The 27107-nt window shown below is 33.9% G+C and overlaps 1 protein-coding gene and 1 long non-coding RNA gene across 3 annotated transcripts in view; one reads left to right on the top strand and one right to left on the bottom strand.

The window, feature by feature from the left end:
* The window catches only part of LOC149217832 (NAC domain-containing protein 22-like), a 198308-nt gene extending 179237 nt beyond the window's left edge, over window positions 1-19071 (top strand). Inside the window, exon 3 of the mRNA XM_089390374.1 lies at window positions 18652-19071. Within this exon, the coding sequence (XP_089246500.1) occupies window positions 18652-19071 (420 nt within the window). The remainder of the gene's footprint in view (window positions 1-18651) is intronic.
* LOC149217833 (uncharacterized) lies at window positions 5653-12382 on the bottom strand. 2 transcript variants are annotated; one of them, XR_016251291.1, is made up of 6 exons: window positions 12242-12382; window positions 8818-8913; window positions 7589-7765; window positions 6602-6813; window positions 6288-6499; window positions 5653-6104 (listed from the first exon to the last, which is right to left on the bottom strand). It is a non-coding gene; the product is annotated as an uncharacterized LOC149217833 (long non-coding RNA). The 2 variants fall into 2 exon arrangements; XR_016251292.1 differs by having other exon boundaries at window positions 6399-6499.
* Window positions 19072-27107: the final 8036 nt, after the last annotated feature.

Here is a 27107-nt window from a genome sequence, read left to right as displayed (position 1 = left end):
ATTGAAAACTTAAAGGAATCTTATCCATGGATAGTTATCCTTAATTCTCATCATTTTCATGCACATAGGCATAATTTTCCTTACCCATATAACCAATAATCACATACAACTAACTAGCATCTATTCTCTACCTTCTCAGTCCTCATTCGATGCAAAAACCAAAAACGAGAACGAATGAAGATACCCGTAAAAACAAAAAAATATGGTTAAGGTATACATTCCCACAATACACCATGATGTTTTATTTAAGTCTCCATAACCCCTTTCTCAACTATTTTTAAAAACTCAAAATAATATAATATAATAATTAATTACACCTTTTTAAATCCTCTTATGAAATCTGATCTCGATATAAATATATCCTTATCCCTCTCATAATACCTTACCTACAACCCAATTCCCAACTTTACTTACTACCCACCTCATCTTCATGCACTATCTTCATGGTTCCTCCATTCCCAAGCTCACTAGAATAATCTTGTGGATTATGTTAGTTAAGTCCTTCTCCCTCTTAACATACTCTTGCATGGCCTTATTTCCATGATTAAAATATATCTACCACATTTATCAGTGATGTGCAACAACTTTGAGATAAAGAACCTTAAAACTTGGAAGTTTTGATTTTCTTGAACCCACATGGGATTATTGAAGTCGTGAACTTAGAGGTTTGTTCTAGTGAAGAGGCATTCTTCCACCTCAACGTATTATGTTGCATGCTACCCTTCTCGAAAACTTGGACAACCATCATTCCAAGAAGCACTCCCTAGGATGAGAAATCCATAGGGTTCCATAAAAGTTTTGTAGCTAATTCTTGGAGGTAATTTTTAAGATCACAATAAAACCATTTAATTAAACAATATTTGTCATATTATGAAAATTGTTATGTAGGGATATTACAATGCGGTTGAATAATTTTGTAATGTCACAATGTGATATTAAATAAATTTCAATGCAATGTAACATTACAACACCGATTGTCACATTACGATAATGTTTGTGACAATGTGACATTAGATATATTTTTTACCATTCCTAGATCACAATATAGTTGATTATTGAAACCCGAATATTAAAACACAATATTAAAACACAATGTTAAAACACAAATACTAAAACCCTATACTAAAATGAGATACTAAAAATATGGTAAACATAGGGTTGTTAATGGTAATGTTCATAAGGTTCATATTATTATTATTATTATTGCAAAATTGTTGAGCATGGGTTGACCATGATTTTTAAAGGTTGATTATAGTGATTATGGTTGATCAAATATCATCATGATTGGCCATGGTTGACGTAAGTTTCTCGTGGTTCAACATGACTGATGATGGTTGACGTAGGTTAACCATGTTGAAGAGAGTTAACTATCGTTGACAATGGTTGACCATTGTGACCATAATTAACTATGGTCAATCATAGTCAACCATGGTGATCGTAGTTAATAATGGTTGATCTTTCTTAGACCATGATTAACAACATGGGACTATTTATTCATTATGGTTATTTATTATTTGACAATGATTGAATATGGTTATCCATGTTAACCCTGAAAATGTTGAATATGTTTGACTATGTCATTACATTGACTATTGTTTAATATAGTAAACATAGAATTGACCAAGTCTTCATAATCAACTATAATATATTATATAATATTATAATACATAAACCAATTAATATATTATAATATATACACCAAATATTATATATTATCGTATTATACAGCAAGTACTATAAAACAATAAATATTACATAAATAGTTTTTAATAATAAATTTGATAATATTGGGTTTAATATATTATATTGGGTTTGATATTATATAAATGTGTTTAAAATATTATATACATGGTTTAATATTTTATATTGGGTTTAATATATTATATTGGGTTTGATATTATATAAATGTGTTTAAAATATTATATACATGGTTTAATATTTTATTTATCACATGATTAAATATTAATAATATTTAAATATTAAAGATTTATGTATTCAGGTGTTGTATTGTAAAATAAACATTTTAATTAAAATATTGTGTATAACATTTACAAGTAATTATTAATAATTATTAAAATTCTAAAACTATGTTATTAATAATTAAAACTTAAATGATATTTTAAAAATATTAATGTTGTTAATAAAATTTAACTAAACCTTAACAATAAATCTTAATAAATATTATTATTATCTTAATATAATCTTATAAATATTAATATAATAATATAAACTTTATGAAAGATTTTTAAATAATTTTAACAAACAATATGCAATTTCAAAATCAAAATTGAAAATTGAAAGAATTTCGACAATTGACATGACATTCATTAGTGGCTATATATACATTTACTTTTGTTATAACTTTAATAGAGCCAATGTTTCTATATGATTTCTTTTAAACCTTATGATGAATAAAGTAATACAAAATATGAAAATTATTAAAATTTGATTTCATAAGATTCCCTCTATTATGACACAACTGATGTTGACATTTCACAATGGGCATAAACCATTATAATGTATTTGTTTTTACAGGGGATTGCAAGAAGTACTAGTTTCTCTAAATGTAAAACAAGGAAAAATCATTTTATTTTTTTTAACTAAGACACTATATAAATATATACTTTTACACATTTTTTTAATAAATATTAATTAGTAATATTATATTTGTTTAATTCAATCTATAATACAATGGTTGCACTGTATTTCTTAGATAACTTTAATTGCATAAATATTTAAGCTTAATTTTAATATTTATTCTTATTATATTTAAATATATAAAAAAAATCATTTTTTAATTAAAATTATATATATTTGTTTAATTCAATTATAGCACAATGGTTGCACCGTATTTCTTCGACGAATTTAATTGCATAAAATATTTAAACTTAATTTTAATATTTATTCTTATTATATTTAAATATATAAAAGAAAATCATTGTTTTAACTAAGACTATATATATATAGACTATATATATATAAATAGAAGACTATATATATATATCTAAGACTATATATTTATATATATTTATAGTTAAATAAATACCCATTAGTGACCGTATATTTGTTTAATTCAGTCTATAATACAATGTTGTACTATATGTCTTCGATGACTTTAATGGCATAAAATATTTAGACTTAATTTTAATATTATTCTTATTATATTTGAATATATAGGAAAAGATATTATGAAATCATTTTTCAGATTATTAAATTTGCTCTACTACTCGTAAGAGAGAATTTTATCTCTATCATCATTTTATCTCTATCATCTATAGTTGTCGAGAATTCCATTACTAACCGAATAGTCTTGTCACATAACTTGGTTCCCCAACCATTTTATTTTTATTTTATTTCTATATACTTTCTCTTATTAATCTATAATGTGTTTCTAGTGAAAATACTCTGTTAAGGTCCCATACCATAGGTTTATCATGAAATGATATATTAAATGTCTCCATGTCATAGTTTCATCGTGACTTACTAGTGCTAGGGATGTAACCTCCATTCAATGATCCTGACTTGACTTACTAGTGCTAGGGGTGTCAACCTCCATTCAATGACGACTCTTTTTTTTCTCTTCTACATCACCCAAAGCTTAACATAATTTCCCCCGGTGTAAAGTCTCTCGAATCGCATAACCAATGTCAAACCACAAAGCTCTTGTTGCTCCTAGGTGAGGGTAGGTGATTAATGCGTATGTTTCCCTATAATAATCCTACGGTAGAATATGATGCCTGTCTTTATCACCTGTAAAGTTTGTCCGTTGAGTACTTGAGGGTTTTGAAAAATTCGAGGGTCATGTTATTATTGAAATTTTGGTCGAACCAATTGTGGCCACGTGGTAGAGCCCATGTGATCTTCACATGATGGTCAATACAAGGGTCGTGTGGATGGTGGAGATTACTCTATGTCGATCCAAAGGTGAAATTTCATTTTCGTAACCCTAACCTTACGAGCAGTGTTTGGGTTCATTTGGTTTCTCTATGGATGACGCTTGTCTCGTTAGAATTGTAATTATTCTTGCATTTGGAGTTGGTTAAATATAGAGAATCAGAGTTAAGTGAGTGGTTGAGTGTTTGAGTGTTGAGTCAAGTAGAGTTAAGTGATAGGCAATTTTGTGTGTGTGATTGCATGTTAAGATATTTTATGCAAGTCGCTTGTTGAAAAAGGATAAATACCTTCACCGGATTCATTGTAAGAATCATTTTTTGTGTGATCAATAAAAAACCACAACTTAAGTGTTCTTTAGGTAAATTTGTGTTTTGTCTCATCCGCCTTTCTAAAAAATTGGTATCAGTTTTTGAAGATAACCAACATAGTGATGTTAGAGAACGTGAAAACTGGGATTTCTTTTTTAACTCCATGGAAACTATAATTTTTTTTCTTAAATTTTTCTTAAATTTGGTACATAGGCCAGGCCCGGTCAGTGTACTGGTAAAATTCAACTTCCCTCTATGATATACTATCTTGTTGTATTTCCATTGCTTCTAGTTGAATTGATGTGAATTTGGCTAAATTTTCCTTTTTCTATTATTCCATATCCTTCTCAACTTCCCTATGTGATATACTATCTTGTTGTATTTCCATTACCTCTAGTGGAATTGATGTTGAACTTGGCTAAATTCTCCTTTTTCTATTATTCCATATCCTTCTCTTGCCGGTGGAAAACAGAATTCTCGACTTTGTCGCAGGATGCTCCGGTAATTTCTTGGACTAAAACATAACACTACTGGGTGTTAGGTTTCCTTTGGCCAAGGTACATGCTTGACAACAATAGGTAAGTTTTATTTTTAGTTTATTTCTCCTTTAGTTTTATTCCCCTTGAGAAATTCTACTACTTCCCTCATATAGTCGGTGAATCTGAGCGGCTTGACCCTCCACCTTATGGTAGAGCCTTCTACTACTTCCCTCATATAGTCGGTGAATCTGAGCGGCATGACTCTTCAACTTATGGTAGAGCCTTGGAGGGGGTTCTACAACGCTAGGACTTATTAATTTTTGGTTGATACTTTCTGAGGGTTTGGGTAGTTTATGTTATCAAATCACCAGCGAGTATTTTTGACTTTCCTTTCCATGCTAATCGAATTACTTTGTCAACGTGAACAAATAAATTTCGGGAGTTCGCACGGTTAGAGGTTAAATTAATTTTGAAGACATAGTTTCTTTTATAGATTACTTCACCTTTTCCTAACGGTTTTTACCTTGGTGGTGATTTTTCCCGAGACCAACCAAAAAATTTTGGTTATAGGTATGCACAAGCCAAGTTAGTCTCAAAAGAATTCTAAACGCAGAATTCTGGTCTCTCATTCTAACTCCCAACTACCGTAGTACAGTCTCTCATTCTACGCCTCCTCATTCCTTTACTAAATTTGGAGTTTAGCTGTTGTAGGTTGGCAAATTTTTTAGTTACATAAGAAACAAGGGGAGCTGCGACGCAGCAAGTCCCTGCGTGAAGTTGAGCCTGTCTATTACGCAGAGGAAAACACATATCAATATATAGTCAATGGCATAAAACAATGAACTGAGTTTTTAAGAAGCAAGTTGAGCCTGTCTATTACGCGCTACAAAGTAGAGGAAAACACATATCAATATATAGTCAATGGCATAAAACAATGAACTGAGTTTTTAAGAAGCAAAATGTAGCTTCTGTATACAGCATCGTTGAAATCAGAGATAGCAAATTTATAAGTTCAGTTATGCCACACTTGCACCAAGTGATGCTACTGCTAAGAAATTTTATACTGTGCATCCGAAAGTGAAACTTTTAGAGTATTGGAAGGAACTGAGTTTTTAAGAAGCAAAATGCAGCTTCTGTATACCAGAAGTGTCACCCATTAACAAAAGCATCGTTGAAATCAGAGATAGCAAATTGACATTGATTTTTGCTGCATCGAGTTGCTTTCCTAAGAGCAAAAGGTAGGCAAAAGCCTTAATGACAAAACTATTACACACTGCAGTCGATCTGATTCAAGTTCTTATCTAACTTATGAAGTTATTAGGACACGGACATTGACTGTAGGCCGAGAGATACATGCTGTCTGCAGTTGAGCAGAGCCGGTGATGGCGTACCCAAATGCATATTTGAAGCATCCGTTGTACACCTGTATCAGAGATATAAATCATACATGGTAAGCATTCTTTGGACATGGGATGTCGTAGGCTTCAGTTTTTAAGAAGTGGTAGTAAGAGATAAGAGCAAATTTAAACTTGCTAACATTTGACAATTAGATCATAACCCAAAGCCATGACAAATGAATATATTGTTTCAGTGATAGCAAACTGACATTGATTTTTGCTGCATCGAGTTGCTTTTCTTTGTTTTTCAGATTAATTCACAACAGGGCTTAATAAAAATAGCTAAGAGCAAAAGGTAGGCAAAGCCTTAATGACAAAACTATTTCACATTGCAGTCGAGCAGAGACGATAGACGCATAAAAAATGCGAGGTGCAGCGCCATGGCGGACCGAAATGCATATTTGAAGCCTGCGTTGTACACCTGTAACAGAGAAGGAAGCGGGAAATAAGACAATGCGTAAGATAATGCAAAAGAGATTCTAACTCACAAATGAATATATTGTTTTAGTGATAGCAAACTGACATTGATTTTTGCTGCATCGAGTTGCTTTTCTTTGTTTTTCAGATTAATTCACAACACGGCTTAATAAAAAGAGCTAAGAGCAAAAGGTAGGCAAAGCCTTAATGACAAAACTATTTCACATTGCAGTCGAGCAGAGACGATAGACGCATAAAAAATGCGAGGTGCAACGCCATGGCGGACCCAAATGCATATTTGAAGCCTGCGTTGTACATCTGTAATAGAGAAGGAAGCGGGGAAATAAGACAATGCGTAAGATAATGCAAAAGAGATGTTAATTTTTTTTTGGTTTCTTTTTTCTTTGTCTTTCGACTTTTGCGATGTCAATAATCAGAAGAGTCATGAGAATAAGTGCTAAGAGAAACAATGCTGTGAGTTCAGTAAGTTGGCCTATGCTAATGGATTCCATGTTATGTGAAGCGGGGAGGTGTATGTGAATATCCAGGTGCAGAGGAGGCCAATTTATACAAAAGTTCAATGTGTTTGTAAGGTGGTTTTAAGTGTGAATGGAGCTAAAATACTTGAGGTGCAATGAAGTGGTCGATAAGACATGGGGAGCGAATGGCATGTGGAATGATGTATTTGGCGGCAGAAGTGATGTATCTGACATCGGGCAATCTTGGAAATAATCTTGAAGATCAGATTGGATGAGGCCAGTATTTAATGATGGGCATATCGATCTGACATGGGGAGCATCTATGTCAATATCTAAGTGCAGAAATAATCTTGAAGATCAGATTGGATCAGGCCAGTATTTAATGATGGGCATATCGATCTGACATGGGAAGCAAATGGCATATGGAATGATGGATGTGGCGGCAGTAGTAAATGCGAAATTAGGTGCCCAGGGTAGCTTAGAAAGGCTTCTTGTTCCAACAATGTGATTTCATCGCAAAATGCTACATAGCACACTTGAATTTCATCCACTTAAATCAGAACTACTCTGATTTAATAGAAAATCAGAATAACTTGAGAGTTATAAATACAAACCTTTTTTAATGATGTTTGTAACATGCCAATAGGTTGGTAAAGATCATCTCCTCCACCAAATGTGCAGGTTGACACAACAGCTTTACAATTGTTCATAAATCTTTTATCTTCAAGATCAATATCAAAGCCTCCACGTTCACTATAGAAACCACAGTGTACAGTTGTTGTCTCCTGTACCTAAACAGAAAACCAGTCCACAAAATTTAAATACAAGTGTTGAGATTAGGCACCGCAAAAAAATTGTAAGTGTATTTAGTTATGCATATGACAAACCATGTAACAGTTTAGAACATCAGACTCACAATCAGTTAAAGTGTCATGCATCCAGCCAAGCATACGGAACAAATTGTTCACGTAACATACTGTTGAATCAAAAGCAATATTTGGCCAAAGTTCAAACATTTGGGCCCCCACAAAAATCTCAGAAATATCTGGTATCTGGAGGCAGCTTATAACCTTGAAACTTTCTTGTCTCTCTTGGAACAGCATAGAGCACACTTCTAACAGGACTATCACTGGCCTGTTCTTACCAAACAAATTGCCATGTGCACGATACAATAATAGCAAGTTGAGAAGCAGGGTAGCTTCAGGATTATTTAATCAAGTACAATCATGATAATAAATGTGTGTGGAAATAGAGCAGTGAGACTCCTACGTATTTCTATGGTTGAGCTGTTGACATTCTCTCTGTCCCTGGATGAAGTTGGTGTACTTCTTGAACAAGCTTGCCTGGATTGCTCCCTTGTTCATGGGGTTTGATCTGGAAGCCATAGAGTTGGCAGGGGATATTGGCTTCGTAAGCATCAAAGCCTGGATTGCTCCCTTGGTCATGGGTTTTGTTGAAGAGATCACTATAGATCCACTGTCCTCCTATAATATCAAAAAAAATAAAACCAGAATATAGAAGAAATACAATAATTTTACCATTCAGTCTCTGATCACTGAAAGGCAGATTGCGAACAACAATGACACGGAAGTCCCATTGACTTACTTTAGCGGTCATTTGTTGGACATGAATAAAATTATCTTATGTTGGATGGAGAAATGGTATATGAGCATCCTTATTCTCATCTATATTAAGTGGTGTTATAAATCTGCTTGTTTGATAACTGGATTAGCGTTTGTTGAAGAGATCAAAATAGATCCATTGTCCTCTTATGATCTCAACAAGATTAAACCCCGAATATGGAATAAATACAAAAATTTTAACAGCAAACCTTGTGACTGACCTTTGGAATTTTACCATTCAGTCTCTCACCAAGTTTCTTTCCTTCTGCTTCTTGTTCCAACAATGTGATTTCATCCCAAAATGCTACATAGCACACCTGAATTTCATCCACTTAAATCAGAACTACTCTGATTTAATAGCAAATCAGAATAGCTTGAGAGTTATAAATGTTGACACAACAGCTTTAAAATTGTTCATAAATCTTTTATCTTCAAGATCAATATCAAAGCCTCCACGTTCACTATAGAAACCACAGTGTACAGTTATTGTCTCCTATACCTAAACAGAAAACCAGTCCACAAAATTTAAATACAAGTGTTGAGATTAGGCACCGCAGACACAGGGTAATTCTGAAAAGCAGTTTCTACATGTCTAGTTCATTGAGAGATGACATCTGATAAGGTGGAGTTAAAATCTGATTGACTGTAAGAAATAGTGATGAAAGTATTTTTGTGCTTTCAGATTCTGAATTGTGACATTTTTAAACTCAGTTTCTTCCCTGTAACAATGTGTGACCATAACTGCCCTTCGATGCCAAGAAGAGGCTCACGAACATGAAATTGGATTTAATTGTTGCAATTCCAATACTGGAGGAATGGATTAAGCGTATAACCAATTGATTGAACACTGCCGTGAAACTATTGGGTGTTAAATAAAAGATACATTCATTTCATCTATTCACAATGATGCTAATTGCACTATTTATGCTCAGTGAGCAGTTAAGGTGCAATCACAGAGTTGACACCTCGGAATTAGTCATCTTCATTCATGCTAGTGTGGAATCGTGGATTGTGAGGTCAAAGTATGACGGGTCACCTTATTTACGTTTTGGAACCATTTGTTGTTGTCACAAATTCTGTTGAGGGAAGGGCTCTGTGTTGTTTTTGTTTTTGCTTTGAGATAAAAATGGATGTTTTCCCATTTTTTTTTCTCTGTGAACTAAAGCTCTTCTATTTTATAACCATATTTGGTGATTTCATTCATAAAGTGTAGTTGGAACCTCAAGTCGGAAACCTGTTAATAAAGAGAAAAACCTTTGTTGTACATTATTTGATGTTGACTAGCTTTATTAGCCTACCATTCGAAAGCCTGTTAATAAAGAGCAAAACCTTTGTTGTACATTATTTGATGTTGACTAGCTTTATTAGCCTACCATTCGAAAGCACTCTCCTACAGGCATGACAATACCGAATTAAGGGTTGTATCTTTGTTAAGCCTGAAGTTGGGTAAGGTATACTAGCCTTAACGATAATTAACCTTCCAACACTATTTGATTCATACAATTCTAGCTTGCCAAGTTGATTTGTAATGAATATGCCATCCTGTAGGAAGATTGCCAAGCTCTTCTTTAACATTAGCCATATTGAAGTTACCATAAAGATTCCATGAAATAGAAGCAAATTTTAGGCTAATTCCAAGTTTATCTTTCACTAGTAGTGTTGAGGGATAAATGTTGGGTGACTATTAATTTCATTATCAAAACTCAAAGTAGTTCGTGAGTTTCTGTATTATGAAGAATGATCTCTGCTTTTAAAACGGAGTATGGCCATCAGTAAGATACAGAACATGTGTATATGTGTCACATGAACAATTCTGGCATTACCACAATAATCTATGAAATGTTGAAACGAAGCTAACCCTTTGCAACCATACTGTAAGGCCATGGCATTTATTTCTGTTTGCTAGGACCAAGTTTGGCCATAGGAGGAATTCTTGTACCCTCACAAGTTCGTTGTAACCTTATTAGGGTTTGGGCAGGGGTGTAGCATTAGTAACTTGTAATAAAACAACAGATCCCTATTGTACAGTCACATCACTGCTTATGAGTTATGCTCAAATGATGTATGGGAAAAGAGAATTTTGGTTGCACCTGCACCCCATTGTGGGATATGTGGCATAAAAATCCTAACAGTATGTATTTCATCAATAATAAATTTTGGGAAATGTTGTAGTTGTTGATTGATAGACAAGAGTATGGCCATCAGTAAGAGACAGAACATGTGTATATGTGTCACATGAACAATTTTGGCATTACCACAACAATCTATGAAATGTTGAAATGAAGCTAACCCTTTGCAACCCTACTGTAAGGCAATGGCATTTATTTCTGTTTGCTAGGACCAACTTTGGCCATAGGAGGAATTCTTGTACCCTCACAAGTTCGTTGTAACCTTATTAGGGTTTGGGTAGAGGTGTAGCATTAGTAACTTGTAATAAAACAACAGATCCCTATTGTACAGTCACATCACTGCTTATGAGTTATGCTCAAATGATGTATGGGAAAAGAGAATTTTGGTTGCACCTGCACCCCATTGTGGGATATGTGGCATAAAAATCCTAACAGTATGTATTTCATCAATAATAAATTTTGGGAAATGTTGTAGTTGTTGATTGATAGACAAGTCTAGATACATAGCACAAGCATCTGCAAATGTTAAAAGTCTTTGATCCACAAGCCACCATTGACAGTTGTGCACCATTTGAGGTATGTTGGACCTGGCAGTTGAAATGAAGCTAACCCTTTGCAACCCTACTGTACACCTTCAGATCAGGTTTAAAGGATAGCTCTGGATTGATTTCGGTCAATAGGAATGCTACAGTTTTGTCACTACCCTGGACAGCAGATGAAAAAACACAAAATGCAAAACATGCATAGACTGACATTCGAACTAAAAATTGCAACAGCTTCGCTATTCACTTACAGAGAAACGTAAGTTCTCCCGGTTGAATTGTGACAATTTCGTTAGTCATGACTAGTTTTATGCCAGGTAACACACACCTACAATCCAAGCCACAAGAAACAATTTTTTGGGCATTTGTCACTACCCTGGACAGCAGATGAAAAAACACAAAATGCAAAACATGCAAAAGGCTTGGACTTGGACACAAGTCACTGCAAGAGATTTGCAATCCCTAGAACTCTCTGCCAACAAAAGATTTTCCGGTAAACTCCAGCCTCAGCCATTCTTGTAACTACATAGCTACTAACAAAGACCAAAAGCAAAATGCCTGGAAATAAGACACTACACGAGATTTGCAATCAATAGAACTCTCCTACAAAGAAGAAGGCTATTGGACAGAGGGGCAGGTGCATGCATGTTCATATAGAAAGATATAACTACTTCAGTTTTGCTACAGAAAAACTAGAGTTCCACAGCAATGGCATATGCATTTTCTTTATAATTTGTCTAGCACATGAAGTTAAGAAGTCGAAATAACATAGAATTTGAAAAACAATAATGGGAATATTCTAAATGAAACTCCCTGACTCTCCAATACAGATAAATGTCTATTTTATTTTATTTGTCTAGTACCATTCAAGCAAAATCTATTCACGTGTGGTTTCAGATCGGATAGTCAATATGTGTCTCAACTTTTTAACACAGCACGAATAACAGTCAGATGAACGATAATATTTTAAGTACCTAATCAGTGGGTCTGTCCAGAGCAAGGGAACCTGACATGCCTGGCACCAGGCTAGAACCAGTGAGAATATCTCTAACAATGCCGCTTATATTGAGATCAAGAAGTGCCTTGGCAGCTAAAGTAGATCCACCAGCAAATTTAGATAGAATCCTAATCAAACCCTGCAAGCCAATTGATAATATGAGACCATGCAATAAGTTATAACAGAACCTTCCAATTTTTTTAACAAATAAGTCACTTATGTTGATATCGTATATGTGGATGTACTAAGAGATGACTGGCCACTTCCAGAAGTACCGACAGATATAAGTCTTGATGCTTGTGTAACCAAGCCATGATTACAGAGTTCATCTAATTTCTCAGAAGAAGAGGCAAAAGATTCTACAATCCGAGTCAAACAAATACATGCATCTTCGACCACCTGCGTAACAAATATTTATCATTGGCCAGAGGAGGAAATGTACTTCAAGGTAAACATTCAAAGGATCAATAAAAATTGAACACAGAACACAAACAAATATCTTTATAAACGCACTCCTACGTTAAATATGAAAGGAGAATATGCAAAAAATAGATTACCTTTGAGTCATGAAATTGAAGAAGATTTGTCAATATTGGCACAGCATCCATTACAAATTCCGCTGCATCAGATGGAATCTTCTTGCAAATGTTTGCAGCAGTGGACAATGCTACCCTCTAGTGCCAGTGAGAATATCTCTAACAATGCCGCTTATATTGAGATCAAGAAGTGCCTTGGCAGCTAAAGCAGATCCACCAGCAAATTTAGATAGAATCCTAATCAAACCCTGCAAGCCAATTGATAATATGAGACCATGCAATAAGTTATAACAGAACCTTCCAATTTTTTTAACAAATAAGTCACTTATGTTGATACCGTATATGTGGATGTACTAAGAGATGACTGGCCACTTCCAGAAGTACCGACAGATATAAGTCTCGCTGCTTGTGTAACCAAGCCATGATTACAGAGTTCATCTAATTTCTCAGAAGAAGAGGCAAAAGATTCTACAACCCGAGTCAAACAAATACATGCATCTTCGACCACCTGCGTAACAAATATTTATCATTGGCCAGAGGAGGAAATGTACTTCAAGGTAAACATTCAAAGGATCAATAAAAATTGAACACAGAACACAAACAAATATAAATTTAACGCTATGCCATCTTTATAAACGCACTCCTACGTTAAATATGAAAGGAGAATATGCAAAAAATAGATTACCTTTGAGTCATGAAATTGAAGAAGATTTGTCAATATTGGCACAGCATCCATTACAAATTCCGCTGCATCAGATGGAATCTTCTTGCAAATGTTTGCAGCAGTGGACAATGCTACCCTCTAGTGCATTCCAAGAGCAGACTCAAACATAAGATTAAATTTTCCTATATAAACAAAAGCTAATGAAATACAACTTTTGCGACTGTACGTGAACACCGCTGGAGAAAAATTCCAGATAAGATAGCACTGCCATTAGAGCACCAGCACGAAGGCATCATCCCTCTTACAATCCCCCTTAGCAAACCCTGAAAATATACTTACATGTATCTCAATATTATGGCCGGATCCTCCTCTGCTTGTCCGCCCCTTCACAGATTCATAACATGCCAACAAAAGTAAGCTCTCAACTGTACTAGCTCTCAACTAAGAAACGACAATGCAACATCAAATTTCAAATTTAAATAAAAATAAGAAAATCAACCGATGTCAATAAAAATAAAAATGAAAGTCGAAACTTTTATCCACCTTGTGGGCCCTACATGACGGCCATGTGCCTAACACCTATCTCCCTAGCATAACACATGCAAGCTATACAGCAGGCCACCTAAGGTCGCATCAGGTTAACAGCTGTGATCAGGGAGATTGAACCCTGAAACCCGGGCACTGTAGCTGGTGGAATACTACTACTCAAGTCCATCCTCTTCCTGGATTGAAGAAACCCACAAACACATATTTGAAAAATCGATGGTTGCAGACCTAGACCTAGAGTGGAATCCTTTTCCATTGGAGGATGATTTCTTTGCCATCAGAAAGAAATGGCTCTGCGATTTCAATTCGAATGTGAAGAAGGCCATAGAGAAGGAGCCCTTCATTTATCGCATCAGAACTCTAGTTTATTGTAATAATGGCTTGTATCCCTTTAGCAAATCGTTGTCTTAAGGAGGGCTAGGTTACCGGAAGGTCGGATGCTCGGACCAGAGAACTCTCTTTCTATCTTGTATTCTTCTATGTCTTTTTCGTCATATCTGTGGAAGGGCTTTCAAGGCCATTTCAGAGGCAGTTACGAAGCATGGAGTACCATAGTTCCTCTATGGCAGAATTGGGGCATTAGTTTGAGGAAGAGCATGTTAAAATGAATAGGCTATTGGAAAAACAAAGGAGCTTCGCAGAGGAGGAGCGAAAGGCATATAAATTGCTCAGAGAACTCTCTTTCTATCTTGTATTCTTCTATGTCTTTTTCGTCATATCTGTGGAAGGGCTTTCAAGGCCATTTCAGAGGTAGTTACGAAGCATGGAGTACCATAGTTCCTCTATGGCAGAATTGGGGCATTAGTTTGAGGAAGAACATGTTAAAATGAATAGGCTATTGGAAAAACAAAGGAGCTTCGCAGAGGAGGAGCGAAAGGCATATAAATTGCTCATGGATATAAACATGAATTACTGTAGAGTAAAATGTTGTTGAGTTCAGAAAACTACCCAAAGAGTTGCGTAATTAATTAAAGAGTTTGGAAGAACTCTGGCTTCCTCAAATCTCAGAGTACAGAGTATCATGAAAAATCGTATTATGATGTTTTAGAACTTTTTTCATGTGGATTTCAAAACTTCAATCTCTATAGGTATTGAAAATGCATCGTTCTTTAAATTGGAAGCAGTTTCTAAAAGGATTTTCAAAGATTCAATATTCAAGAGTATTGAGGATGGATTATTTTCCAATTTCGTAGCAATTGATAAATAATTTGGTAGTATTAAATTCTCTACAAGAACTCAATTTTTGAGGGTTGCACATATGGAAGTGCTCATGATACATGTATCAATTAGCAATTTAGCTCTAGACCAACCTATGTACAAATGTATCTAACTTACAGCAGTGCAGCGAAGACTCGGTGAGTACTGGAGAATTCTTCAGAGAAGATCTATCGCCTCTGCAGGTGCTCTCTCTTCTCTCCGTTTAGCATGGGACTCTGTTCGCCTCTGAGGGTTCATGATCTGGCTGACGGTGCAACCTGCAAATTCCTTGCTTTGTGTAGTCGTCGTGTGCCTTTTCTGCCGTCTCTACTGAGGAAAACCAAACCCTTAAACCCTCGAAATGAAGCCCGTAGGTGACTGGAAGGGTTTTCTCTGATTCAGAGCACGCCCAAAACAATCCATCATTTGCTAATCCATTCCTTCCGCCTTTCCTGAGTTCTTTCGGGAGTTGAATGTGGCCTTTCATGCATTTCCTAGAAGAGGTCCAAATGTATGCTCCTTGCTTTGTGTAGTCGTCGTGTGCCTTTTCTGCCGTCTCTACTGAGGAAAACCAAACCCTTAAACCCTCGAAATGAAGCCCGTAGGTGACTGGAAGGGTTTTCTCTGGTTCAGAGCACGCCCAAAACAATCCATCATTTGCTAATCCATTCCTTCCGCCTTTCCTGAGTTCTTTCGGGAGTTGAATGTGGCCTTTCATGCATTTCCTAGAAGAGGTCCAAATGTATGCTCTTATTCCAGCCACCATAATGTACAAGACCAGGCTCTGGTTACATGCAAGGTTTTCGTGGGTTACTCTATCAAGATCGACTAGTGTGTCGGCGCCCAACTCAGCTTCAAAGCTCTGATGAACACTAGCTCCACAAGCCATCCTCGTTCCTCCTTCCCGATGTGAGTGAAACTCGAGACCTTTGTGAGCGAAGTCGAGTGGTTGAAAAAGATTTGCAGAAGCATATGGCGAGAACCTCATTACCCACCCGTCAATACCAGCACACTGATGCGATGCAGCACAACACCTGTTAACCCTGCGACCTTAGGATATAGTTTACGAAATCGGGATATAGTTTAGGAAATAACGAAACTTGTAAGGAAGTAATGCTAGCATTAAGGCTAACAGTTAACGGTCAGGCACACTGAAATTAGCGATAACTTGCAAATTAACCTAAGTTCGGGCCTCTTCCGCCTCGGGAAGAGGCCAAATAAGATGGCGAAGGATGGCTAACAGTTAACGGCTTTAGAAACTTAGGACATCCGCGCTCTAACCGCCGTATAACAGAGAAGCAAAGGGGTCAACTAATGCTAAGTCGGGGTCCCTGCGATTACTATAGTCCCTGCCGGATGCCAGATGGCAGGGACTAATAAGATATTTTAGCTGTTTATATTTCACAAGTATTTTCGAGTTTTTCTTTTGTTACAAACATAAATTTTCATAAAAGTTTAGAATTTATGCTACAATTAAACATATATTTAATTTATTATTAAAATATAAATTTATTAATATATTTAATTTATTATTAAAATATAAAAAATATCGTGGAGAGTTAGCTCAATTGTGGTTAAACTTAGAATTGTGAAATTCTTAAAACTTGAAAGAAGATTATTGGGAAGAGAGCACATATAATATTCCATATATATATATATATATATATATTTTATGAGTTTGCATATATTTATTTCCTTATTCAAATTCATAAATTAAGAAAATTTTAGAATATATCTATCTATATATATGAGAGTTTTTCTGTATTTATTTATTTATTTTAATTCATAAATTTCAATATTGGAATTTAATATTTTTACTTTAATTTAGCTATATTTAAATTGCTTTAGTTTAACTGTATTACTAAAATGACAAGAAACTGCTCTTTAGCACTTGTTTTATTTATTACATCAAATTCTATAACACTTGTTTTATCACATCTATTACATCCACATCCATGAATTCTATATTAAATACTTTAATCAATTTATGTACTTAAATTTTTAATATACTTTTTATTTAAATATTTATTAATCTCTAGGAAGAATCTATAAAATTAATATAAAATTATTTTAATTACTCACCTATTTTTATTTTTTATTTAAATATTTATTGATCTCTGCGAAGAAACTTACAGATCTCCCTTATATTAGGTTTTAGAATAAACTTCCCTGCTCAATAATTTTGCTAATAAATAATTAAAATGCATCAATCGAACTAAAAAAAAGTATAATATGAGTAAACATCAAAAAAGTCAAGATAAGTCTCATGACTAGACTGCTCCATCCCGCTCAAACGATTAAGAATGATAACTATTATAATATGCATACCCAACGAATACAATGGTGTAAGAAATTTCGCAAAATATTCTTCGATGTCTAGTGGACACACTACACTAACTTCATCAGAAATTCGTCGATGTTTCATCGAAACAGGGAATTTTAGTGCCGCGTACTACGAAAGCAATGATTTTGTAATGTCCGGGAAATGGACTTAGCCCTCGACGCGTTGATCATTTCTCGACATCTTCCCATTTCTTCGGAGCCAAGAAATCTCCAGGAAAACTTAAAGAAATTATCGACCTTATCTACATGAACGGCCGTTAACATATATATGTAGGTGTGGGTGGAAGGCAAGTCGTAGAAGCGGTTCCTCATGAAAATAAAAATGGCCATGGTCGAAGACGCATACAAAGATGGGGATGTTCAGGGAGAGTCCACGGCCTTTCCAGGCTTCAGATTTTATCCCACAGAAGAGGAACTGTTAGACTTTTATCTGAAGAAATTAGTCCAAGGCGGAGATCCACTGCAATTTCATAAGATCATACCAACCTTGGACTTGTATCAATATGACCCCTGGCAGTTACCACGTATACTTACTGAACACTCTCGTTTTCCCCTGTTTCAAATTTAAAAAAAAAGCTTTGTACGAATATTAACTGGTGCACTCTTACTCTTGCAGGTTTGGCTCATGTTGGTGACAGGCAGTCGTTCTTTTTCGTTCCAAGAGTTAACGGGAAGTCATGCGGTCGGCGTAACAGATTGACGGTGTCTGGTTTCTGGAAGTCCACCGGTTCAGACAGAGCAGTTCGCAACGAGCTACTTCAATGCATCGGTATGAAGAAAATTCTGGTGTTTTATAAAGGAAAAGCGCCACATGGGCAACGGACTGAGTGGATCATGAACGAGTACAGGTTACCAGATTTCAGCTCTTCCACAAACAAGGTAGTTTCGTCATCCTTTTTCAGTCTTCTGCTTCAAATCTCACCTGGAAATATATTAAAGTATAAATAAAACGAAAGAGAACCTCCATATATTTTCTTGTATTACTATTTGTTAACGAAGCCAACTTTAGGATGGCCTTTCCCCGTTGCTTTGAAGTCAGGAGCACCTTTCTTCACTTTTCTCGTACAAAGTTACTGAAGGAATGTAAGTTGGCATGTGCAGAAGAACATGGATATGGTGTTATGCCGGATATACAGAAAGGCTGCTTCTCAGAAATCGATGGAACAACCCGTAATGCCTTATCACGTTGAGAAAGAAGGTCCAGCTTGTTCAGCTCGTGACAAATATAAAGAAAAGTTGCCTAATTCATTCCCTGTTAATGGCCGCAGCTGCTCTTCACTGCATTCTCAGAATCAAGAGGCAATCTGTTCTTCTGATCTAAGTAAGGCCAACGATGTAGATAGTTTGTATGAGTGCCTGGAACCGATCATGTTCTGTGAGGAGAGTAAAGCCTGTAAACAACAACACATAGAGTTGCCCACGCTGCCTCTGGACTGCTTGTTTAACCATGAGGCGATACCGAGTCCATGGCCAGACAATATAACTGCATGGGCAGATTATGGTCTTTTGTCTACCCCATAGACATTACAAATTCGATTAGTTTAGCTATCGTTACACCAGTTTCTGATGCGGCGATTACCGTATACTAACTTTATCGATGTAAAGGTGCTGTAGATTTCTCATTTATGCCACTTTCTTCGAAAATTCCAATTACAGAGCATATCATATCGGTGATGAGTAAGGAATAGTCTAAATTTATTGACTCTGGTTTTACTGGGTCTTTGTTTGCGAGGATTTCACTTTTACTGAGTGTGGAGTGGACATGTATCTATTTTGCTAGGATTTCACTTTCACTGAGCGTGGAGTGGACATGTATCTATTTGACGAACACAAAAGACCTTTTGTCAAAGATCATATTGTTCAACAGTGCAAGAGTTTTATAAAATACTGTATCTTCCCAAATCCAGTTCTTTCAAAGAAAAATCTTTGGAAATCTGGTTGTGAAAATTTGCTTTGGAAATTTGATTCTGTCAGAGAGTCGTTCTATGGATTCTGATGGAGTCTATTTTTTAAAATGTAAAAAGGAAAGGGAATTTTCTTAGTATTCCAAAATCATCATAGTTCTATTCAAACATTTTGAAGTGTTACTAATATTTTGAAAAGTGTTACTGTTATAAATAATTTTTAAATTTAAATTTGGAAAAGAGTATGGAGTTTATAAATGTTTTTAGTTTGCTTCTAAATATGTGGATAGATTAAATCGCGATAATATTTAACCTTTTACTGTCATGTTTTTAATTTTCCCCTATTATAATTTAATAATATTTTTTTAGTCAACTGATGTTATTTTTTTTTTGTTTTTTTCAGTGGTTTAGATAATTGTTATTGGTTAAAAAGAAAGGTGGTTTTGGCCAGAGTTTTAAGCAATTTTGGGAAGCCTCTTCTCTTCCAGGCTTTCATATTGTTTAGCCTAGATACATTTTCATAAACATGTTCTCAATTGGAAAAAATAAATTGCTCCTAGCATGTTCTCAATGGAATCCATTGCTTCTATACTGAAGATAGGATAGTTGTATTTCCATCCATTTTGAGATTTTAGGTTACAAATTGATCATGAATCTATTCAATAAGATTATATCCCCAAATCTTACACCCATATAAAATAACATGTGTAAGCATATTTTCAAATAGGACTTTTTCCATATCATACTAAAAAAATATGTTGTTTTTCAATTATTCTCAAGTCCATAATAATCTTGGCACCATCTATTTATCATTTTTTCAATGCTATTATTTGGTTGAGCTCGTGATAAATATATATTTAGAGATATTCATATAAGGAACTTCCTCCAAATTGTTTTCTAGTATAAAAAAGTATCATAAGATCCTCTTGGATTTAATTAACATGAGATTCACTTTTTCATTATTAACAATCATATCCTTGAGAGGATGCTTATTTGTTTGTCAAGAATGTAAGGAATCCTCCCCAAAGAGGAACAATTGTCATGAAAAGAATAAAAGAAGAGTAATGAATATCTAGAGAGAGTTAGGCCATTACAACTTTATTCTTTGAAACAAACTTCTAACTTGTCAATGCATATGCCAAGAAAGGTAGGGGAAAGGTAGGGGACATAGGACACTTCGATATTGTAATAAATTTCTTCAATGCTTTTATACCTGGAAATAACATTACCATACAAGAATTTCCTAGCATAAACTGTTATCTCTTCCCATCTCTTCCAAAACTTTTATTACATAAACTTTTGTAACATATCAAGTTCTTAGTCAATTTCTTCAATGCTTCTATACCTGAAAATAACATTATCATACAAGATTTTCCTAGCATACACTTTTATCTCTTCCCATCTCTTCCAAAACCTTTGTAACATGTTAAGTCTTTATTCCTCTAAAAATATTGTAATTGTGATTAATTATGTTAATGAAACTTGTACGAGTATGTAAAATTAAATGGGCTAAAAGGTTGAATAATTGTAATTATTCTTTAATAATAAATGATGAAGATGTGAATCCTTGTTCTCACCATGAGAAACCATGAGAGTGGAGGGAGATGAAGAAAAAAGGGATTTATTGAACCAATCATTGCGAATTAAGTAATCAGTTGATCCAAATATTCATAAACACTAAAAAATTTCGGTTTCCCTAACAAAATAGCTAATGGAAAAGATGTGATAGGAACTTCCATATTTATTAGAGTGATTGGGTTTTACCCTAAATTTTTCAACCAAACTATAATAATAGTACAATTCATAGACTTCTCATCTAACCATGATGAGTGTTTCTTACATGAAATGCATCAGGGAAGAAAATCCTTGAAGGGAAAAAACAAAGATTGGATACCAATACTCATGGGGTTAGAGAGATAGAGAGAAGCATACATTGGTGCAAAAGACAAAGAAGGGTCTGTAATCCACGAGAATGAGTATAGGATGCTCCCATGTGGAAATAAAAAGGAAAAGAAGCCAAGTGAGTTCCAAGTCTAATGTCATGATCATAAAGTCTTTATTTTTTACATGGATTTAGATCTAAGAGTAAAACCCTTGACAATAAAATGGAGACTTAAAGGCAAGAGTATTGGTTGTAGAGTTCAGTGAAGAAATCTTGATCTAGTTAGGATTTTTGTATAAGTTTTCATGTGGGCTTGTCTTGACTTCATAGGCAAGTTTATGATTTCAGAAACTATGTTGTAACTTTTTGGACTACTAATTAGTCATAACAATTCCCTTTTTAGGATGAGAAGATTTGAAGCCTTCAAATGGAGAACATGAGGGCTTCAATGGGGTAGCAATACCATACCACGTGCATTCATATTGATGGATATATATTGATGGAAAATGATATAATATATTGGGGGATATGTAGGGGAAAAAGGGTTTTTATATTGGAAGGTAGTAAAAATAGAGTTCAAAATTAATGAAAAAATATAAAGGGGTATAAAAAATGTTAATGAAAAATTGGATACCTACAATATTGAGTGAAATTAGGGTTTTTTTTTAATTGGGAATTTGTATTGGGTTCATATTGGTAGGGGGTTAAATAATATGATTTTTAGAGGTTTTTTTCCAATATGTAGTTAAATTAAGGGTATTGTTTAGTATGCCATGAATACACATGTCATAGGTTCATTGAGTGAAGCCATTGTGATTGGGAAAAACTTTGAATAACTTCCTCTTTGAATCCTTAAAGAAAGGCCTCACAAATGGCTATAGAATGAATGATTTTAGATGGCTTTGTAGGATGTTAAAGATTTCTATGTCATTAAAATTCTTATGGGTATTTTATTTCCTATATAAATTTCCTTTCAATACCGAGTATAGGCTAAGAAATTCTCTCTATAGGATTTCTTTTCGTTGGAGAACATAGGCTTTGAACTTGAGATTTTAGGGATTATATATTTCAACCCAAACCCTTGGTCACTTGGGCTAGTGGGAGGCCAAGATTATGCGATATCCATAAAAGGAATTAAGTGGCCTTATAACCAAACTAGTATTTTTTCATTGAGACAATATTTAGAGTTCTAGTGACTAATGTCCTACTGGGATAAATGTTAGAGGCTAGAGGGATGGTTGAATATGATAACCAAGAGTAAGTTGGAGGAGGGGCTAGTGGTCATAACCTAGTTAGAAATCCATCATTTTACAAATATATGCATACCATTTGACATCCATTAACTAAATCAGGTAAGAGTAACTAAATACCATCTTAGTTTCCCGAATGGAATAAAGGCTTCATTAAAAAAGATTTCAATTAACAAAGGGAGGGATAGTTGTTTTTTGATGATCTATTAACTAGATGGATTCACGTGATGGAAAACATGGTAAAGGTTCTATGAGGACATGGTGGTAAACTAACCAAACTACAAAGAACAATGAGAATAACAAATTAAAAAAGATATAATGTATTGCATATGTCAAGTGTTGGAGGCAGGATGCAACGTCGTTCAATATTATAATTCTATTAAGATCCATAGATGAAACAGATTCCACCCAACCGTTGACCTTGTTGCAAATTCAAATATCTCTTAGCAGTATGTCACCTACAAGATGAGGAGATGGATCCATAAAGATGTATTCCTTGGAAAATTCTAACTCTCCAACTAGTCCAATTATTGAACTATTCTAAGTTACTCTCTCTCCGATAGATCCATAAAGATATATTCCTTGGCAAATTCTAACTCTCCAACTAATCTAGTTATCAAGCTATTCCAAGTTTCTTTCTTTCTGATAAAAAAACACAAAAAAATATAAATTTTGCTAGCTCTCTTTCCTACTCCCTCTATACAACCCAGAGAAGGGAGTCACCTTCTTTATAATGTAGTCTCTCTAGATTTTCCATTTATCATTTATCTCCACATCTCTAGTACATAGTAATTAAGAAATATCAATATTGAAAACTCAAAACAATCTTATCCATTAATACTTCTCCTCAATTCTCATCATTTTCATGCACACCCGGATAATTTTCCTTGCCCATATAGCCCGTTATCACATACAACCCACTAGCATATACTCTCTAATTCCTTAGTCTTCCTTCCATGCGAAAACAAAAGACACTAATATTAGGATACCCTTAACAATAAAAAAATATGGACCCACATTACATCATGTGGTTTTCTTGAAGTCTCCATAACCACTATCTCAACCATTTTCAAAGCTAAAAATAATATAATATAATAAATAATTACACTTTTCAACTACTCTTATGAAATCTTATCTCGATATAAGTCTATCCTTATCCCTCTCATAATACTTTTGTTAACTAGCTCCACAACCATTTCCTCGTATACAAACATATATTGATAATCCAATATAAAAGTAACATTTTGCAATTTATCAAGATTGGGTAAATATTTCACCATCTTTTTGTTGGAAATTTGAAATCACGACACTTTTAGGGTGTTTCAATCTCTAAAATTAACCGTAGCGGCTTCTGATTTTAACACCGTCATAATGTATACATATAATTAAATTTACAATTCAAAGAATATACAAAGTATATTTTAATCACCATTTTCACAAAAACAAATAGATACAGTAGGGGAATTTTAGGGTTAAAAATGAGTCTTGAAACAAAAAAAAATTCAAATTAAATTAAGGGAATCATTATGATTCAAGATGATATTATCATGGGGTAAATATTTTTTAGGAAAAAGAAGAAAAAATATTTTTTTAATTGTATATTTGGCTTATTTCTTTAGAAATTTACTTAAACTTCAAATGTAAATAGTTGTTGAATGCAGAATTAAATTCCACATTCAATGAGTACCAACTTTGCATACTTTTGAAAAGATCCACATTAGAAACACATGAATATACATTAAAAGTCATGTATAAAATTGAAGATACATTAAAAAATCATGTTCAACACGATTATAATACTATTGTTTAATAACACGATTTTTAATGTATTTTCAATTTTTTCGATATCGGTTTGTTCAGAAATATATAGAGTGGGTAATTATTGCATGCGGATTTTTTTTGTTGCATCAAATAATTGTATACACTTGAAATTCAAGTAAACCTATATAGGAATATAACCCAAAAATACAATTAAAAATTAGTTTTATTTTTTTTTCTTTAAATTTTCATAACTACTAGTTTATTATTTTAATTAAAATCTTATTATTTTAGTTAAAAAAGTTACTTTAAACGCGTATTCTAACGAGGCGGAAGAGTTTCCCGGAAAGTTATGGAAAATTGGGTCATATTTAGAGAAAATACGGCAAAGATTTTTGTAAATCTAAGTTATAGTTGTTAAACTTCAAAATTTTAGGCGTCATAAACGTTTTTGATGGTGCTGAATCCATTTCCACCATCAAAAACATGATTCAAACACTGCTTCTACAAGATTTTTTCAAACACTTTTTGCCGTCCAAGCAATTCCTCCACCTCGTTAGACGACTCCTATTTTAAACCCTAAAATTATCTATAATTACAACTTACAAGATATTAAATTTATTTCCAAATTAAACATTCAATTTTTTGAAAAATAAACCAAATTTACATTATGTTTTCAGTTGTTTGATACAATAAACAAAATTCACATTAACCAACAACGATTTATTAAGTTTTCATGAAACAATAGCGACACTACCCAACACGGATTTAAAATTTTTATTAGTGATAATTGGAAATCTATAATTAAAAATCTAGTTTTAAAATTTAATTTTAATTCTCAAATATTTGAATTTAATTATATATTGAAAAACGCATGTATTTCAAATGAGTAAAATCCACCATCCAACCAAAAATTGTACGGAGAAGAAATGCTGCTAATATATAAAAAACGAACGTGTCATGTTAGCATGCTCCATCTCGCTGAAATAATTAAAAATGATATTTATGATAATATTCTTCCTCATCAAATGATCTGAAGCAATCTTGAAATAGTGTGTTTTTAAATTTGCTATGAAATACCAAAGTATAGCAACACTGAATTTCTACAGAGTTTTTATGTACCACGTGTTATTAAATGAACATTGTGAAGTATAAATTTTGTACTACATTAACAAATAAATTGTGAACATGTACATTTATATCACAGATACATTTGTCAAACTAAACACTAGATATGAGTAGTATATGGGATTAAGTTATATATGGCAAAGATTCAGAGAAAGAATATATCATCTCTAGACCATTATTACTACTTTACATAAATGAAATAAGTATAGATATATTTCTTAAAGAGTCATAGGAACAATAGAAGAGTTTCAAACATTAACAAAAAAAAATTGGATACAGTTCCTTTTCAAAGGAAAGACACAGAAAATCTGATAGAGAAAACACATTCAAATTAATGAATTATGGCCTAAGCACACTAGTCTATAGCTACAATTTTGTGTAATATATTTAAAGGATCTTTTGTATAATAAAAAAATATATGTCTCCGAAAGCAAGATATATTACAGGGCCTTGAGACACTGGCAAATGGAGTAAGGTATCCCACCATTCTGGTAGTTGTTTGGTTAGGACAACTAAGAATGATAATTACGGTATAATGGTCAATTCCTATGACCAAAAGCACATAGACTTGTACATCAGCAGTCAGCGAATTGTGACAGGCTTAGAATTCAAAGTAAATACTCGAGACATAGTTAGATCTAAATGAAACAATAGATCAAATATGGTAAACCTTTAATATCCCATATTAGTCCAGAGAACAGGAAAAACAAATAAATTATGTGCATGAGAGATAACAGAAAACTAATAAATTATGTGCATCAGAGATAACAGAAGTACTGGAAGCCTGGAGAAATTGAACAAGTAAATCGTATATACGATACTAATATAAACAGAGCATGATAATAACAGGAAGTGGAGAAAATCCAAATAGACATCGTGTACTAGAAGTTGAAATAGTGTAGGTAATAATTAGAATACATGTAGTACAGTAATGCAAATGTAAACTGTGCATTGGGGGTCGAAATAGAACATATCCATATAAATTACTGTAAACTGTGTCTATGATGACAGGTGCATATATTACACAAAACTTAAAGAAAAACGAGTTCAAAAAGTAAATTTCCGAGCTTAAACCCAACACTAGGCTTGCCCTCTTAAAAAGGATAAATTAACCTGCTTCACTAATTACAGAGTCACCATGAAATAAATTGGGACACATAGTCTCATTTAGTGAAAAAGAACTAACAAGCCAACATACAATATACTAAGTAATTTAAAATGAAGATGATATAAGTAGGCTCAAGCCATAATGGCTGCCACGGTTTGACTGGAATTCAACAACAGTCAACTGGTAAGAGAAGGGGACATATAGTCTCATTTAGTGAAAAAGAACTAACAAGCCAACATACAATATATAAGTAATTTAAAATGAAGATGATATAGGTAGGCTCAAGCCATAATGGCTGCCATGGTTTGAGTGGAATTCAACAACAGTCAACTGGTAAGAGAAGTGAATTCATGGCGACTAACACAAAAGACCTTTACGAAAACAAAGGGTCTTTACGAACACAAAAGACCTTTTGTCAAAGATCATATTGTTCAACATTGCAAGGGTTTTATAAAATACTGTATCTTCCCAAATCCAATTCTTTCAAAAAAAACAATCTTTGGAAATCTAATTGTGAAAATTTTCTT

The sequence above is a fragment of the Pinus tabuliformis genome, chromosome 1_1 (assembly GCF_031772625.1).
Source record: "Pinus tabuliformis cultivar Carrire ecotype Pingquan chromosome 1_1, CPIR1, whole genome shotgun sequence".
Lineage (NCBI taxonomy): Eukaryota > Viridiplantae > Streptophyta > Pinopsida > Pinales > Pinaceae > Pinus > Pinus tabuliformis.
The sequence above is the reverse complement of the archived record's forward strand: the minus strand, read 5'-3'. Positions and strand labels throughout refer to the sequence as shown.